Source organism: Equus przewalskii, chromosome 6 (genome assembly GCF_037783145.1).
Source record: "Equus przewalskii isolate Varuska chromosome 6, EquPr2, whole genome shotgun sequence".
Lineage (NCBI taxonomy): Eukaryota > Metazoa > Chordata > Mammalia > Perissodactyla > Equidae > Equus > Equus przewalskii.
This window is the reverse complement of record NC_091836.1, coordinates 45,305,998-45,321,555: the sequence shown is the minus strand read 5'-3', so window position 1 is coordinate 45,321,555 and position 15,558 is coordinate 45,305,998. Positions and strand designations below refer to the sequence as shown.

At 64.2% G+C, this 15,558-nt stretch overlaps 1 protein-coding gene across 3 annotated transcripts; it reads left to right on the top strand.

Moving 5' to 3' along the window:
- The first annotated feature begins 419 nt into the window (after positions 1-419).
- On the top strand, positions 420-15,553 carry ADGRE5 (adhesion G protein-coupled receptor E5). 3 transcript variants are annotated; one of them, XM_070625205.1, is made up of 20 exons: positions 420-709; positions 3,430-3,477; positions 3,598-3,747; positions 5,074-5,229; positions 8,484-8,615; positions 9,180-9,326; positions 9,784-9,930; positions 10,016-10,062; positions 10,231-10,308; positions 11,239-11,416; positions 11,501-11,608; positions 11,757-11,980; positions 12,541-12,720; positions 13,495-13,686; positions 13,856-14,082; positions 14,177-14,243; positions 14,345-14,436; positions 14,511-14,679; positions 14,759-14,857; positions 14,947-15,553. In XM_070625205.1, exons 1-20 carry the CDS (start codon positions 670-672, stop codon positions 14,974-14,976), a joined length of 2,511 nt encoding a protein of 836 aa, XP_070481306.1. In that variant the 5' UTR covers positions 420-669; the 3' UTR covers positions 14,977-15,553. The 3 variants fall into 3 exon arrangements, with proteins under 3 accessions (XP_070481306.1, XP_070481309.1, XP_070481307.1); XM_070625206.1 differs by lacking the exon at positions 9,180-9,326 and having other exon boundaries at positions 551-709; XM_070625208.1 differs by lacking the exons at positions 8,484-8,615; positions 9,180-9,326 and having other exon boundaries at positions 464-709.
- The last annotated feature ends 5 nt before the right edge of the window (positions 15,554-15,558 follow it).

Genomic DNA, 15,558 nt, shown 5'->3' with positions numbered 1-15,558 from the left:
TGATTCTCTGTTGATTTACGATGTGTCCTGAGCTCCCGAAATACGAATTTCTCACCAGGGGAACGCTGGCCAGGAGAGCCCCGCTGAGGGGGGATGGGGGAAGGCCTGGGGACGGGAAGGGCCCCTTGGCGCTCTCTCCGCTCCTATTTGGACCCGGGCGTCTCTGTGCCTGTTTCCTCGTCTGCAAAGCTCAGAGGCTGGCAGTGGAGACGGGCATGCCGGGCAGCGGGCGCAGGGCGGTCCCCAACGTGGGAGCCGGGGTGACTTCTGACGGACGAGGCCCCTCCCCAAGCTAAACGCCCCCCCAAGAAGAGCCAAGGGGCCCAGGGCCAGACGCCCCTGCCAGCGCCACAGCTCGTCACCCGCGCGGATGGGGCCGCGCGGAGGGCGGGCAGGTTGCGCTTGGCCGCTGCGAGCGCGCCTGCACCGCCCGGGCTCTGCGCCGCTGTCGCCCTTTCCTGTTGGCTGCCAGCCGCGCCGCCAGTTCCGGGGAGGGCCCGGCCCCCTCCCCGCCCTCTATAAACGCTCGGCTCCCCACCTATAAAGGCCCGGCCCCCTGCCTCCCCCCCCCCGCCCCGCCCGCCCTCCATAAAGGCCCGGGCCGCGGGGCGCCGCCCAGCGCGGGAGCCGCACGCCTGCCCGGTCCTGGGTTCCCCCGCGCGGCCCACCATGGGAGGCGCCCGCCGCGGCGGCCTTCTCGTCCCACACGGTGAGCAGTTTGAGCCCCTCGGGGGGACCCCGGAGCCCCGGGCACCAGCCCTCGGCACGTCACCCCCTCTCGGTGGAGAGTGCGAGGCGCGGCCGGCGGCCCCGGGAGCACGGGGAAAGGGAGGGGCGGCGCCCGGGACCCCACGCCCGGCGGGAGCCCCGCTGCTCCGAGACCACCCCCCCCCCAGAGGGCCCCCTGCGCTCTTTGAGGGAGCCGCTTAGGGGCCGCTCCCTAAGAGGGGGAACTGAGGCACGGGGGAAGACGGAGGGGCAGAAAGGGACCGTTGGGCCGTCCCCGCGGGCAGTTGCTCTGAACGGAGAACCGGTCCGTCCTCAGAGCCCGCGGGCCCCTGAGGCTCCGCTCCGCGTGGACGCGCCTCCCCGGCGGTCCTAACTGTTACCGGGCGCACGTCGCCCGAGCAATCGGGCAACAAAGAGAGTGACAAAGTGGCATTCGGGGAGCTTCCAGGGGGTTCCCTGTGCCGGCCCGGGGCAGGCCTGAGCTCAGCGCCCCCCACCCCCCCGACGGGAGCGGGAGATGGAATCCGAGAGGCGCGCGGGCGGCGGGCGGGCGGCCCCCTCGGAGTCCGAGCCTCCCTTTCTGCACCTGCCGAGCGGTGAGCCCGCTTCCAGGCTCCCGGGGTGCGCGCCCCGCCTGCTGCGCGCAGCGAGCGGAGAGCAGAGAGCGCGCGGCGGCCTGCCCGGCGGTCCCAGCACGGGGGTCCCTCGGCGGTGCCCGCCGCTCCGGCCCGGCCGAGGAGCGGACCAGATGGCCGCAGCCGCCCGCCAGCAGCGCCTGCCCGCTCCTGTTTGGGCCACGGCCAGGGCCCCGGAGGAGACGGCGGCGCGGCCCGGAGCGCCCTCCCGCGCGGGTCTGCGGACCCCTGTCCCCCGGAAGCTCCCAGCCTGGGGGCGCTCGAGCCGAGCCCCTGCCCTGGGCGGCGGCGCGGGGCTCCCGTCGGGAGGGCCGCTTTGTGGTCTGCCCGGCAAAGAGGAACTGGGCAACGGGGCGCGGCGAGCGGGGAACTAGCCCAGCCCTGTGGCCGAATCGCAGGAAGAGAGGGGGGCCTCACGTGAGGGAGGGGCAGGCGCTCCGGCCTCAGTTTACCCCGGTGGGGAGGGCCTCTGGGCCCAGCGAAGTCTCTGCCCCTTACCAGCCTGCTGGATATCAGGTTTGGACACAGGGGCGAGCGGCCAGAGCCCCCTCGGGTCTGCAGCCCCACAGCCCCTCAAGCCAGCTCACAATGAGGACCCCGGAATTCCCCGGGGAGCCCCTCCAGGGGCAGCGCTGAGTCAGCCTTTCCCGGGGCCCAGGAAGTGACTCACGCGTGTCCCCCCCCCCCCCGGTTGGGTCACCCTGGATTCTCCGTGTCTGTGCTGTCCCCAGATGCCAGATGGGCAGGGACTGGCTGGACGTCTCCCCATGGCCTCCCCAGCCTCCACCTGCTGCCCCTCAGCCCTGCCCAGTTTCCACTGCCCCATCCGACTGTTCCTCTATCTCCCCCTCCATCTCTCTGCCATCTTGGCCTCTCTGCCCGGGTTCCCTGTTTCTCTGCCCATCTCTCTCTATCTCCGTCTTAACTTCTGCCTGTCTCTCTGTCTCTCTCTCTCATCTCTTTATTCTCTCTCTCCTTCTCTGTCTCCTTTCTCTTCTCTCTGTGTCTTTATTCCCTTTTCTCTGTTCCTTTCTGTCTCTGTCTCTTTCTCTCTCTCCATCTTTCTGTCTCCTTGTTTCTGTGTCTCATACGTTTTTTTCTTTTTGCTGAGGAAGATCAGCCCTGAGCTGACATCTGTGCCAATCTTCCTCCCCACTCTATATGTGGCTCGTCACCACAGTATGGCTGATGAGTGGTGTAGGTCTGCTCCTGGGAACCGAACCTGCAAACCTAGGCCACCAACACAGAGCATGCCAGACTTAACCACTATGCCACCAGGTGGCCCCTGTCTCTCCTCTCTCTTTCCTCTCTCTCCTTCTCTGTCCCTCTCATGAACGGCAAAAAGACCCCATCTTACAGGCCCTGGGACTTGAGGAGGCCCCCAGGACATGCCCCAGGAGGAGGGGCCACTCGCGCCACCCCAAGAGCCCACCACGTCTTCCTGTGTGTGGGGAGCCTGGGGTGAAACGTCACCGCTGGGTCCCAAGCCAGCCGTTGGGGCTGACAGACGTTGTGGGCGTGGTGTCGTGCACCTGTGTCCCCCAGGAAGGATTTGGGGCGGGAGTAGATTCACGAGGACCCAGGAGAAGCCCTGGTCCCACCCGTCGTTTGTCCATAAAGAGATGATGATGATGGCGCACACTTCCACACAGCGGGTGGTGTCTGCGTGCTTGACTCACACCCTAGTCAGAAAGTGGGTCCCGTCCTCATTTTCCAGAAGGGAAACTGAGGCACTGGGAGGCGGCTAACCTGACCAAGGTCTGGGATTTGAACCAAGGCTGCCTCGCTCCAGTCTGTTGACTGAGCTGCTGCCCGAAGGTCAGCCAGAGCCAATACCCCCACCCCCGGGCTCAGGCCCCTCCCCATCCCTCGGTTCCTGAAACCCACCCCAGGCAATGGCGCTGGAGGCTGTGGGAGCCCAGGCAGTGGCCCCTGCTGGCTCTCTCCCCAGCAATGGACAGAGCTCTGGGTGTCGGCAGCCCTGCCCTCAGACCCGTCACCCTGCAGCCTTGCCAACTCATCCCTGCTCTGGGGTCCACCCTGACCCTCCCTCTCTCTGTTCCAGTGCTGGGTGTCTTGCTGATTCTGTCGGAAGCTGGAGGCGGGCAGTGGGGTGAGTCTGCTGGGAGCAGCTGGGCCCACTTCCAGAGCCTGGGGAGGGACCCTGGACCCTGCCCCGGCCCCCAGCCCCTGGCCCAGCCCTCACCTTCTGACCATGGTCCTTGTCCCACAGCCTCTGCCTCCGCAGCCTCTGCCCCTCCAGGCTGTGCTCCCTGGTGCCCTCGGAACTCCGTATGTGTCAATGCCGCCACCTGTCGCTGCCATTCGGGATTCAGCTCCTGGTCTGGGGAGATCATCACCAGCCCTGCAGACAGTTGTGACGGTACAGTCGGGGCCTGGGGTGGTGGGGGCACGTGGGGACGGTGGGGCACAGCCCAGGGCCCTCAGGGGATGTGGTGGCTGGCTGGGGCCTCAGCCTTTGTCCTTGGGATCGTCAGCAAGAGCAGAGAAAAGAAAGGAAAAGATGTGAAGGTGGAAAATCGAAGTGGACAGGCATGGCTTCCTGCAGAGGGATGAGCCGGCCTCCAGGAGGCTGGACGTGGGCCTCGTTGGACCCTTCAGGACTGGGCGGTGGCAGAGCGTCTGCACCCCCGACTCCGGCTCTTCCCACTGTGTCCACATCTGGGATGCCAGCCCCAGGGCCGAGAAGAGTGAACTAATTGGGTGGGTCAGTGGGTTCTGGTGCCAACCCCATGGGGAGGGGTCCCCACTCCAACAAGCGACCCTCGGGACACCAGCTGGGGGTCCTGCGATTCAGCTCAGCTCTGGCACTGTCTCCGGGAGAGAGCGTCAGACCCCACAGCTTGAGGGTTTGGTCCTACAAGACTGCCCCCCAACTTCAGCAGGCGCTGTAAGTCCGCGGTGCCCAGACCCCTCCTCAGGTTCGCTCAGCTCGCTGGCCCAGCTCACAGATCTCAGAGAAGCGTGTTACTTCCTAGACGCCGGTCTGTGGGAAGAGGACAGACCTCAGGGACAGCCTGGTGGAGAGCCGCAGGGGGTGAGGTGCGGGAGGACGTGGCCCCAGGCCCTCTCCAAGTGGCCCCTCTCCCTGCACCTCCTCGTGTCCCCAGCCCAGAAGCTCCTGGACCCTGTCCTTTGGGGGGTTTTATGCAGGCTTCATGCCATAGGCACAATTGATTAAGTCTTTGGCCACCGGTGACTGATTCAACCTCAGCCCCCTCCCTTCCCACAGGGGCGCATGGAGGGTCTGAAAGTTCCAACCCTCTAGTCACACTGTGCTCCTTGGGCAACCAGCTCCCATCCTTAGGTGCTTTCCGAAGGTCACCTCGTTAACAAAACAAAAGACACGGTTATCACTCTCAACACTTAGGAAATTCCAAGGGTTGTGGGAACTGTGAGCCAGGAACTGTGTGCGAATGCCGAATATATATGAGAAAATATATTTTGGTCATCTGAATGAGCAAATCCATATTTCTTATAAATCACAATATTGCAGTGGGTTTCTTCAGGAAGTGCTTGCTCCAGCCACGGCCCAGCCTCAGCAGTGTTGCCTGAGAGGCTAATTCTTTCCAAAAAGACACTGATTAAGTATCAGGCCCCTTGCTGGGGAGTCCGGTAGGCGATGGGATCTCTGCCCTGAAGGAACTCTCACCTTTGGGAGGTGACCCTCTGCCCTGTTGTGTTCCAGACATCAACGAGTGTGGACCACCCTTGGCGGTGTCCTGTGGAAAATTCGCGGATTGCCAGAACGTGGATGGGAGCTACTACTGCACATGTAGCCCAGGATATGGGCTCGTTTCTGGGGCAGCAACGTTCAGAAACGAGAGTGAGAACACGTGTCAAGGTAAGAACCACCTCTCATCTTCCATCCCCTCGTCGTGAGATTTGGGGTCACCTGAGCCACTCCTGCAGTGTCCAGGGGCAGGGCCCGGCTTACAGGTCTGGGTGGGGACGAGGTTCCTGCGCCTGTCCCTCCAGCCCAGAGAGGCAGGCGGCACAGAGCCAAGGGCGCCCACCCCAGCTTGCGCCCGCTGGCTGTGTGGCCCCACCCAGGGTGCTCGTCCAGAAATCACTGTTAACATGCAGGATGTGATAATACTATTGTGACTTTGTGTTTTTGTAAAAAAAAAAAAAAGAGCTCCCATCTTATAGACAAAAGTGGCTTTGCCTCTTGTTAACTGTGTGACTTTGGACATGTTGGCTGGCCTCTCTGTGCCTCAGTCCACCCATCTGTAGAAGGGAGGTGACAATGTGGCCCCTCATAGAATCGCTGGGAAGGTGCATGAGGTTGCAAAGCGCTCAACAGTGGTGGCCGTTGGGTTTTAAAATTAGAATCATCGTGTCCAACGAAGGTGCCCTCTCCGGGCATCCTGGGCCGGCCCCTGGGGCGCTCAGGGGGCAGCAGCCCTGGCGGGCCCTGCCACAGTCACACTGTTGGTTCTGGCGCCCACCTCAGGCTGGGAGGAGCAGCCTCCAGGCGGCACCGCATCACTCCTGCTGAGGGGCAGGCGGGCAGGGCGGAGCCAGAAGGGGAGGCCCGGGATGGGAGTGAGGACACCGCCCTGCAGCGGGGGGTGGGGACACCACGGACTCGCAGGTCCTAGCCCCTCCCGCGTGCAGGCCCAGGGCAGCAGAGCTTCCTGGCCGGAGGGAAGGGGGACCTGCACCTTCCTGGAGCCCAGCGGCGGGGGGGCTCCATCCACCTGCTGCTGGTCCACCGGGGCCCTTTGTGGGTGGATGTTGTGCCCCATCCCTGTGGCCTGGCCAGCGGACACAGTCTTCACGTGAACTGGACAAAGGCCGCTTGTGGCCAGGTGAACACAGTGTGCTTGGGGAAGGGGGAGAGAGCTGGTGTTCGGCCCCCACTTGCCCCCTTGGCTGGATATCCTTGCAGTGAGCGACCTGCACAACTGCACATGGTGGTCGTGGATCCCACTCACTGTGCCCGGGCCGGGGGTGCTGCCCGCCCACTCTGTTGAGCCGCCAGCACAGGCAGTGGTGGTTGTGGATACTGAGGCGGCGCGTTGCTGGGTTTGAAGCAGGCCAGGGCTGAGAGAAGAGGACTCAGCCGCTGAGCAGAGACGGGGATGAACAGGAGCGAGGTGGGAGGGGCCGGCCCAGTGGCGCAGTGGTTAAGTGCGCATGTTCCACTTCTCACGGCCCAGGGTTCCCCGGTTCCGATCCCGATCCCGGGTGGGGACATGACACTGCTTGGCACACCATGCTGTGGTAGGCATCCCACATATAAAGTAGAGGAAGATGGGCACGATGTTAGCTCAGGGCCAGGCTTCCTCAGCAAAAAGAGGAGGATTGGCAGCAGTTAGCTCAGAGCTACCTAAAAAAAAGAGCGAGGTGGGAGAGGGACCCCCACAGGCCTCAGGGTGGGCGATGAGGAGAGTGAGCCTGCTAGCTTGGGCCAGGGCCTGCCGCCCTCTGTGCCGCCCTCTGTGCCGGGATCAGCCGGGCCGTCTGTGCAGCCCCCACCTCATTCCAGCCGTCGCCATACCACAGATGCATCCGCCCGGGCCCTGGCAGGCAGTGTGCTGGGGCAGGAGCCTGGGCCGGCCCTGGGCCCCTCACCCCACTTTCTCCAGGCATCAGAGGCCATCCTGGGCCCCCATCTGGTCCCCCGACCCTCTCTGAACCCCATGGCTCAGAACCCCCCACAGAGGGTCCCTTCCGCCCCTGCCTACCAGGCGTCTTATTGGCATCAAACAAGGCTGGGGCGCAGGCCGTGTGTCCTCTCTGCCGCCATCAGTTACTGCCACCCAAGACCAGCCCCAGCGGTGCCACGTGGCTCGGCCACCAGGAGCCCCTCAGACCCTCGGCCACCCCCATCTAGAAACTCAGAGGAGGCTTGAGGGCGGGCCCACCGTCCCCGGCCAACCATGCCCCTGGCCGGCAACCCCGCTGGTGACGATGCCTCCTGGCACCTGACCCGGTGGCTCAGCCTCCATCGACTTCTCTGAACAAGGCGCTGCCCGGACCCTCCCCAGTAGTTTCAGCTCATGGGCCCGTGGGCAGTGTGGATGACCGGGACCCAGGGGGAGCAGGGTCGGGGGTGGATAGCGTGACATGGGAACCCCCTACACAAACTCAGAGAATCAGGTGACAGAAGAGCTCCTGTCTGGACCAAATGGCAAGAGAGGGCGTCATCATGGACCATCGTCCCAGGCTGACCCTCTCCCAAGGGGGCCAATCCAGGGAGCACCACTTGGGCCCAGAAGATGGAGGCAGAGGCCCACCGTTCTGCGTCTCTGTGGGGAGGCCGAGGGCTGAGAACACAGAAACCTCCGTCACCCCTCGCCCATCAGCACCTGCTCCCCTTCCAGCAACCCAGCCCTCGCCCACTGCTGGCCTTGATCCGACGTGAATCTCTCCACTTCTGTCAGTCCAGAGGATGTCTTCATGGGAATCAGGAAAAGGCACCTTCACAGCCCCAAGGCTGCCTGGCCGGATGTCAGTCAGCCCCACTGTCCACCCAGCCTGGCGCCCGCTGGCCAGAACGCCCTAGACTGTCCAGCACTATCTTCACTTTCCCTTCTTCTGCTGAACGCCTCCTTCTGCAGGGGCCTGGCTCATGGGTGGCTCGTGGTCCATTTCCACGGAGCTGGAGTCTCAGAGTGAGCGTGGATGGGAGAGCACTGTCCTGTCATGCTCACAGGGATTCCAAGGAGAACTCAGCCAGAAGCATCCACCCTGAGCAAAGGCCATCACTGGGTCCAGGATAGCGCTGCTCGGGGAACGCAGCATTTCCCTGCTCTCAATCCCAGGGAGGCCCACCTGGCCAATGACCACATCCTCAGAGACAGGTGGCCTTGCTGTCCCCACCCGGGCTGGGAGATGCCCAGGGAGGCTGAGGGAGTCAGAGCTGGGGACAGGGAGGACTCAGGCTGCCTCCAGCCACTTCTGGACATCAGCGCATCCAGGCCACCACATCCATCCTCAGGCCTCCACGTGAATGAGAAAAGGCGCCCACTCACCCGGGAACAGACAGTGGGGCCTTCCAGATGCTTCTCTGCCAGGAAACGTGGCTGCCTCCCAGCCCAGAGGGCTGCCCACGGCTGCAGGCCATGTCACCTCTCCTTCCCCTTGCAGATGTGGACGAATGTCAGCAGAAACCCAGAATCTGTAAAGGCCGCAGTGTCTGCATCAACACCCTGGGCAGCTACACCTGCACGTGCCCGCCCGGCTTGGAGCTCAACCCGAAGGACCCGAATCTGTGCACAGGTAGAGCCCCGGGTAGACACCGAGGCTGGATGGACTGGGAAGGAGCCGAGGCGGGTCCTGCAACCCAAGGAGGAGCCGATCCTCAGGCCCTGCGACGCTGACACCTGTGGAGCCTGCCCAGGGGACCGCCTCCCTGAAGGTCCCCGACAGAGCAGGGAGGCAGACGGGTCTCTGGGCCTGGGTCCCCCGTGGATCCCCCTGCCCCTGAGAGCACCCCTAGACCTCGCCCCTTCCTCGTCTGTCACACGGGAGCAGAGGAAGCTGTCACTTCCACTTTCCAGAAAGGGAACCTGGACCAGGGCCTGGGATGGAGCCAGCAAGAGTCCTTGGTCAAAAAGTCCAGCCCTCATGACTCAGTTTCCCTCCTGGTTTCTCTGCCTGTAAACTGGGGGCCATGGTCCCTGCAAGGCCACGTTGCAGGGAGGCCACCATATGGTGCTTTGAGGGTGAAGGTGAAGTTCACCAGGTGGTGGCGCGTGCAATAATGCTGGGGTCCTAGTGCCGGGCAGTGAGGGGCGTGCAGTGAGTGGAGGGCAGGGCCTGACCCTCTGGCTTTGTCCTCAGATGTGAACGAATGTGCCTTGGGGCACAATCCCTGCCACAACTCCACCCACTGCCTCAACGTCGTGGGCAGCTACAAGTGCCGCTGCCGCCCTGGCTGGAAGCCGGTTCCTGGGTCCCCCGAAGGCCCAGACAGCACCGTCTGTGCAGGTCCAGAGCTCGGCGGCTGCACTCCTGGGGACCCCCACCCAGAACAGCTGCTCACATACTCGATGGCTCCCAAGCAGACCCAACAGCATGAAGGCTGGGGGTGCCTGCTGGGCCAGGCACTATGCCTTTTGAGACCAAATGTGAAAAGATCTGGGGGTCCTGGGGAAGGAGCTGGGGTACCACGGGGAAGGGTCACGGGACCCCAGGCAGCAGCTGATTACTAACTGGGGTGAAGGGTCCCACTATTTCACAACCTGCACATCCGTCCGGCTCACCTGCTAGTCACCTCTGCACTCCCCATGACCTGGGGTCACCACTCGGGGTGTGCCGTCACCAAGTGGCATCACCTCCAGCGAGTGGGCCAGGGGATGCAAATATGGAGAAGGGGCGGGGCATGGAGGGGAGAGGGGCCTCATCCAGGCTGTGACCTGGCCTGACCCCATCTTCGTGTCCCCAGATGTCGACGAGTGCAGCTCCAGTCAGCATCCATGTCACAACTCCACCGCCTGTGTCAACACCGTGGGCTCATACAGGTGCCGCTGCCGCCGAGGGTGGACACCCCTGCCGGGGCTCCGGGACAACCAAAACACCACTGTGTGCGAAGGTACCTGATCTGACACGACCCCAGACTCCACCCCAACGAGCACAGACCCTCTCAGCCCTAATGAACCCCTGTCTGTCCCCTGCAGAGATGTCCTTCCCCACCTGGACTCCGCCCCCTGGAATCCAGAGCCAGGTGAGTGCCCCCAGCAGGGACCAGGAGGCAGGAATCCCGCCCCCCCCCACCCCCCCACCCCCCCCACCCCTCCACCCCCCCCACCCCCGTCAGCCAGTTTTCCCCAAGCTCCCCACCCACCCTCGAGGCTCCCTGACTCCCTGACCCCTTCTGCTCCCCTCCCCCCAGCGTCTCTCAGGCTTCTTTGAAAGAGTCCAGGATCTGCGCAGACGCTTCACACCAGCCTCGGCCCAGGACACCGTCCAGGTAGGGGCAGGACCCAGGGGCCCAGGACAGTCCCCTGCGGTGTCTGGGGGATGCTTCCGTGTGAGTGGAGACAGCCCCAGCAGGGCCTCTGCTCAGGGAGACTCATGTCCATGTGCGCCATATACACACTGTGTCTACACCGGTTACTCAAGCGCGGACGTGCCCACACAGCCTGAAACGCGCGCGTGCACTCGAGGGGGAGAAGGGAGCAGTTAAGGATTTTCTCTCTGGAGCTGGGTCACGAGGGTTCAAATCCCCTGCCCCACCCACTGCCCCTCCCTGCCGTGTGACTTCAGGCAAGTGACCCCCGCCCATCTCCTCACTTCATAAATGAACTAAGAGAAGAGGCTCCAGAAACAGCAGCTGGCCCCCCGGGGGCGCACGGTGGAGCTGGTGCACGCTTAGCGGGTAGAAAAGTGGGAGCCCGTATGTCATTTTAAATTTCCTGGTAGCTACATTAAAAAAAAAAAGTACAAGTAAACAAGGGAAATTACTGAGAAAATGGCCTTTAACCCAATAGATCCAAAATATTACCATTTCAACACAGAATCATAAAAATGTCACTGAGATATTGCACATTCTTTTGAACTAAGTGTTTGCAATTTTGCCGCGTGTTTCACACTTCAAGCTCAGCTCCATTTGGAGCAGCCACATTTCCAGTGCCCGACGGCCACGTGGCTCGTGGCAACTGTTCTGGGCGGAGGGGCAGGAGGCCCGTCCTGAGGGACGTTGAGCGCCGTGGCTGTGACACACACACAGGACACAGGCTGCGCCCTCACTGGTCTTCTGGCTCCTGCGGGGTCTCGATGACGCCCGGGTGTGCTCCGCAGGCCCCGGGTGGTCCTCCTGTGTCCCTGGTGGGGGAGAGCTGGGTCATTCAGGCGGCCCCTGTGGTGCGATGGCCCAGCGGCTGTCACCCACCACCCCCAGGACCTCATCCAGTCAGTGGATGAGCTGCTGAAAGCCCCCGGGGACCTGGAGACCCTGGCCCTGCCTGACCGGCACCACATGGTCACCCACCTGCTCTCGGGCCTGGAAGAAGTCCTGAGGACCCTCGCCAAGGCCATGCCTGGAGCCTCCTTCACCTACCAGTCTCCTGAAGGCACAGGTGAGGCCTCGTCCTGCCCTGCCCGCCCCAGCCCTACACGCGTGTCCTGCCCCGGACCCCCAGTCACTGCCCCTCTCCCCTCAGAGCTGTCCCTGGTGATCCAGGAGCAGGGGCATGGGAACGTCACCCTGGGCCAGAGCCACGCACGGATGCTCCTGGACTGGGCTGTGGCGGCCGGGGCTGCGGGGTCGGGTAAGGCAGGGTGCGGGGGCACCCGTGGAGAGGGAGGGGGCTGGGATGTGGCCAGGGGTGAGGGTCAGACGGGCCCCCAGGAATGGCCAGCTGGATGAGGCATCTCAGGGAGGAGGGAGGGCAGACGGGCCGGTGTGTCTGTCCGCAGGCCCCGCCGTGGCAGGCATCCTCTCCAACCCCAACATGCAGAAACTGCTGGCCAACGCCTCCCTGCAGCTGGACCCGGAGAGGCAAGCCGAGCTGGAAGAGACCCACGAAAGCCCCCTCTATGGCGTCCAGTTGAGTCTCCTCTCGGCCGTCAACTCGGTCTTTCTGAGCAACACGAACACGACGAAACTCGACCCCAAGGTCACCTTCGCCTTCTCCCACCCTGTGAGTCCTGGGGCGGGGAGGGGTCAGCCCCACTGCTCACCCGGTAGCCAGGGTCACAGTGGTCCCTCTGCAGCCCACCTGCGCCCACTCTGCTCCTTCCTCAAACCTCAGGGCCTTTGCACTTGCTGTGCCCTCTGCCTGGGACACCTTTCCCTCACGTGACTCAGCCCTTTCCCTGTTTCCAGTGTGTTCAAATGTCCCCTTCTCTTTTAGGCCTCCCCGGACCTCCTGATTGAAAATTACAACCTGGAGCCACAGCTCTCCTTCCCCTCCGCTGTGTCTTTCTTTTTATATTTTTAAATAGCACCTAACACCTTCCAACACACTGTCTAGTTTACTTACTTATCAGGTCTATTATTTACCCTCTGTCTCCCCGAGCGTGTCAGCCCCCCAGGGCAGGGACGTGGGTCTGCCCTGGTCACTGCTGCGCCCCCACCTGGCACACGCAGCAGGTGCTCAGCGGGAAGCTGCAAATGAACAGCATCCTCAGCCTCAGCCCGCGCTCAGGACCCAAGGGGGGTTCCAGGCTAACCTCTCTGGTCAACCCCACCTGCCCACAGCCAGAGAAGCCCGGGACACGGCAGGAGCTGATCTGTGCCTTCTGGAAGGGAGCTGACGACGGGGGCGGGCACTGGGCCACCTCAGGGTGCCGGACGCTGGGCAGCCGGAACAACAGCACCACCTGCCAGTGCAGCCACCTCAGCAGCTTTGCCGTCCTGATGGCCCACTACGATGTGGAGGTGAGGGCCGGGGCCACCCTGAGAGGCCCACAGCAGGCAGGGCTGGCCGAGGGGCCAGGTGGTGCGGCCCGACTGGTTCTGTATGTACAACCCAGGATGCCCCCTGCTGCACAGCCCAGCCCCTTCCCTGGGACCCCCCAGACCCTGTCATGAGCCAGCAACTAAACAGTGTGGCTGGCACTGCAGGCTCTGCTCTGGCCAGTCTCCCAACTGCCCACCCTGAACTGGCTGTTAAATATTGCTAAACACTCCTGACGGAGCACAGCTTTCTGGATGTGGCCCCAGGGGGCCACAGATGCGCTGGGCCATGGGGATACCTGGAATGGGCCAGACAGAGGGGGAGAGGCTGGTGGTCCAGGCAGAAGGCCATGGGATTTGGGGAGCTCATAGGCAGGGCCATGAGGCAGGGCCGGGTGTGGGAGGGGCAGGAGACAGGGCAGAGAGGTGGGCCCCTCAGTGGTGGAGAAGAGGGATGTGGCCTGCGAGGGCTCACTGGGGACCTTATTGGAGGAGCAGTCTGGGTGCACAGTGGGGAGGCCGATCAGGAGGTGGCCAGGGAAGCATAAGAGAAGGGGGAGCCCTGCTGTGCCCAGGGGTGGGGTGACTTAGAATGAGAGACACAGCAGGCCTGCTCAGACGTCGCAGGCAGAGGAGGTGGGGGAGGTGGGCCACCTGATCAGAGCCCTGCAGGCCAGGCCCGGGAGTCTGGGCCCACAAGGAGGGCAAGAAAACCTCAGGGTGCTGACGGCGGCCCACCCACCGCCCTGCGCCTAGGACGAGTTGCTGGCCCTGATCACGACTGTGGGACTGGCGCTGTCGCTCGTCTGCCTGCTGCTGTGCATTCTCACCTTCCTGCTGGTGCGGCCCATCCAGGGCTCGCGTACTACCCTGCACCTGCACCTCTGCATCTGCCTCTTCGTGGGCTCCGCCATCTTCCTGGCGGGCATCGACAACCAAGGCGGTGAGGTGAGCACCGGCCCGTGGGGGTCCCGCTCTCACCTGAGAGCGCCGGGCCAGCCCCAGCCGACGCGGCCCCGCCCGCCCCGCCCCGCCCCGCCCCGCCCGCCCCGCCCCGCCCCCGCCCCGCCCCCGCCCCGTGACGTGGCCCCGCCCGCTGACGTGGCCGCCCGCGCAGGTGGGGCTGCGCTGCCGCCTGGTGGCCGGGCTGCTGCACTACTGCTTCCTGGCCGCCTTCTGCTGGATGGCCCTCGAGGGCCTGGAGCTCTACTTCCTCGTGGTGCGCGTGTTCCAGGGCCAGGGGCTGCGCACGCGCTGGCTCTGCCTCCTCGGCTACGGCGTGCCGCTGCTCATCGTGGCCATCTCGGCGGCCGCCAACAAGCAGGGCTACGGCCGCCCGCGCTAGTGAGTGTGGGGGGCGGGGGGGGCGCAGGGGGGGCGCGGGGCGCGGGGGCCGGGGGCGGGCCAGGGCCCTGACAGGATCCCCTTTCTCTCCCAGCTGCTGGCTGGACCTGAGAGGCGGCTTCCTCTGGAGCTTCTTGGGCCCCGTGATCGCCATCATCCTGGTAACCGCCCCGCTCCGCCCCCGCAGCCTGAGCCCCACCAGGGCAGCTCTCCCTGCGAGCCCCGGGGACGCCCCTAATCCTGATTCTGTGCCCCCGCCCAGGGCAACGCCGTCATCTTCGTCACCACCGTCTGGAAGCTCACGCTCAAGTTTTCTGAGATCAACCCGGACGTGAAGAAGCTGAAGAAGCTCAGGTGAGCGCAGGGGCGCGGCGGGGGCTGCGGGAGGGGAGGGGCGACGGCGCACTGCCACTGCCCTGCTCCCCCAGGGTGCTGACCATCACGGCCGTCGCCCAGCTCTTCGTGCTGGGCTGCACCTGGGTCTTCGGCCTGTTCATGTTCGACCCGCGGAGCTGGATGCTGTCCTATGTCTTCTCTGTCCTCAACTGCCTGCAGGGCCTCTTCCTCTTCGTGCTGCACTGCCTGCTCAACAAGAAGGTGGGTGTGCGGCCGCGGGGGGCGGGCGGGCCGCCGAGGCCCCCCTGCTCCTCCCTGACCTGGCACCCTGGGCCCCCAGGTGAGGGAGGAGTACCGGAAGTGGGCCTGCATGGTCACCGGGAACAAGTACTCGGAGTTCACCACGTCCACGTCTGTCTCCAGCCAGAGTCAGACTCGGGTAAGGCAGAGCCTGGGCCAGGGCTGCCGGGCTGGAAGGCCGCCTCGGCCAGCTTGGTCTCAGGTCTCACCGGGCTTCTTTCCCTCCAGGCCCTCAGGTCTTCTGAGTCTGGCATATGATGGAGCATGTGACCAGGTAGTTCAAGCCAGGCCAGCAGCTCCTGCGGCCGCAGCAGCTTTTGCACATGCCGAAGACTGTCCCCTCCTCTCCCGTCATTCTGCTCAGCCTCCTGCCTCGGCCCCCATGTGCGTGACGGAGGGGGGTCAACAGTTGCTGCCTGGCACCAAGCCCCAGATGGCTCAGCCAGGGTGGAGAGTCCCACCTGCTGGGCCTGCTTCTGGCTGCCTCTCTGCTCCCCGCTGACTGACCGGGGCTCGGGGGCGGGGCGGGGCTGGCCCAGGGCCCAGACAGACAGGGCTCCCGTGCCTGCCTGGCCCTTTCCCCCGGTTGTCTTTGCTCCAGAACGAGAGGCCAGGGTGCTGGGGTTCAGCGCCCCTGTAAGCTAAGACTGAGGTCGGGGTGGGAGGAGGGCAGGGCCCCTCCCAGCCCCACTGCCCGAGGCTCACGGTACAGAGGCCCGTCTGCTCATGGTGCAGAGGGTCCTCCTTGTTTGGACGGTTGTGGATGGTGTGTAATGTTTTTCTATCTGTATAAACCTTTCTATGTTGACACTTAAAATTAAATATCACACTGATACACAG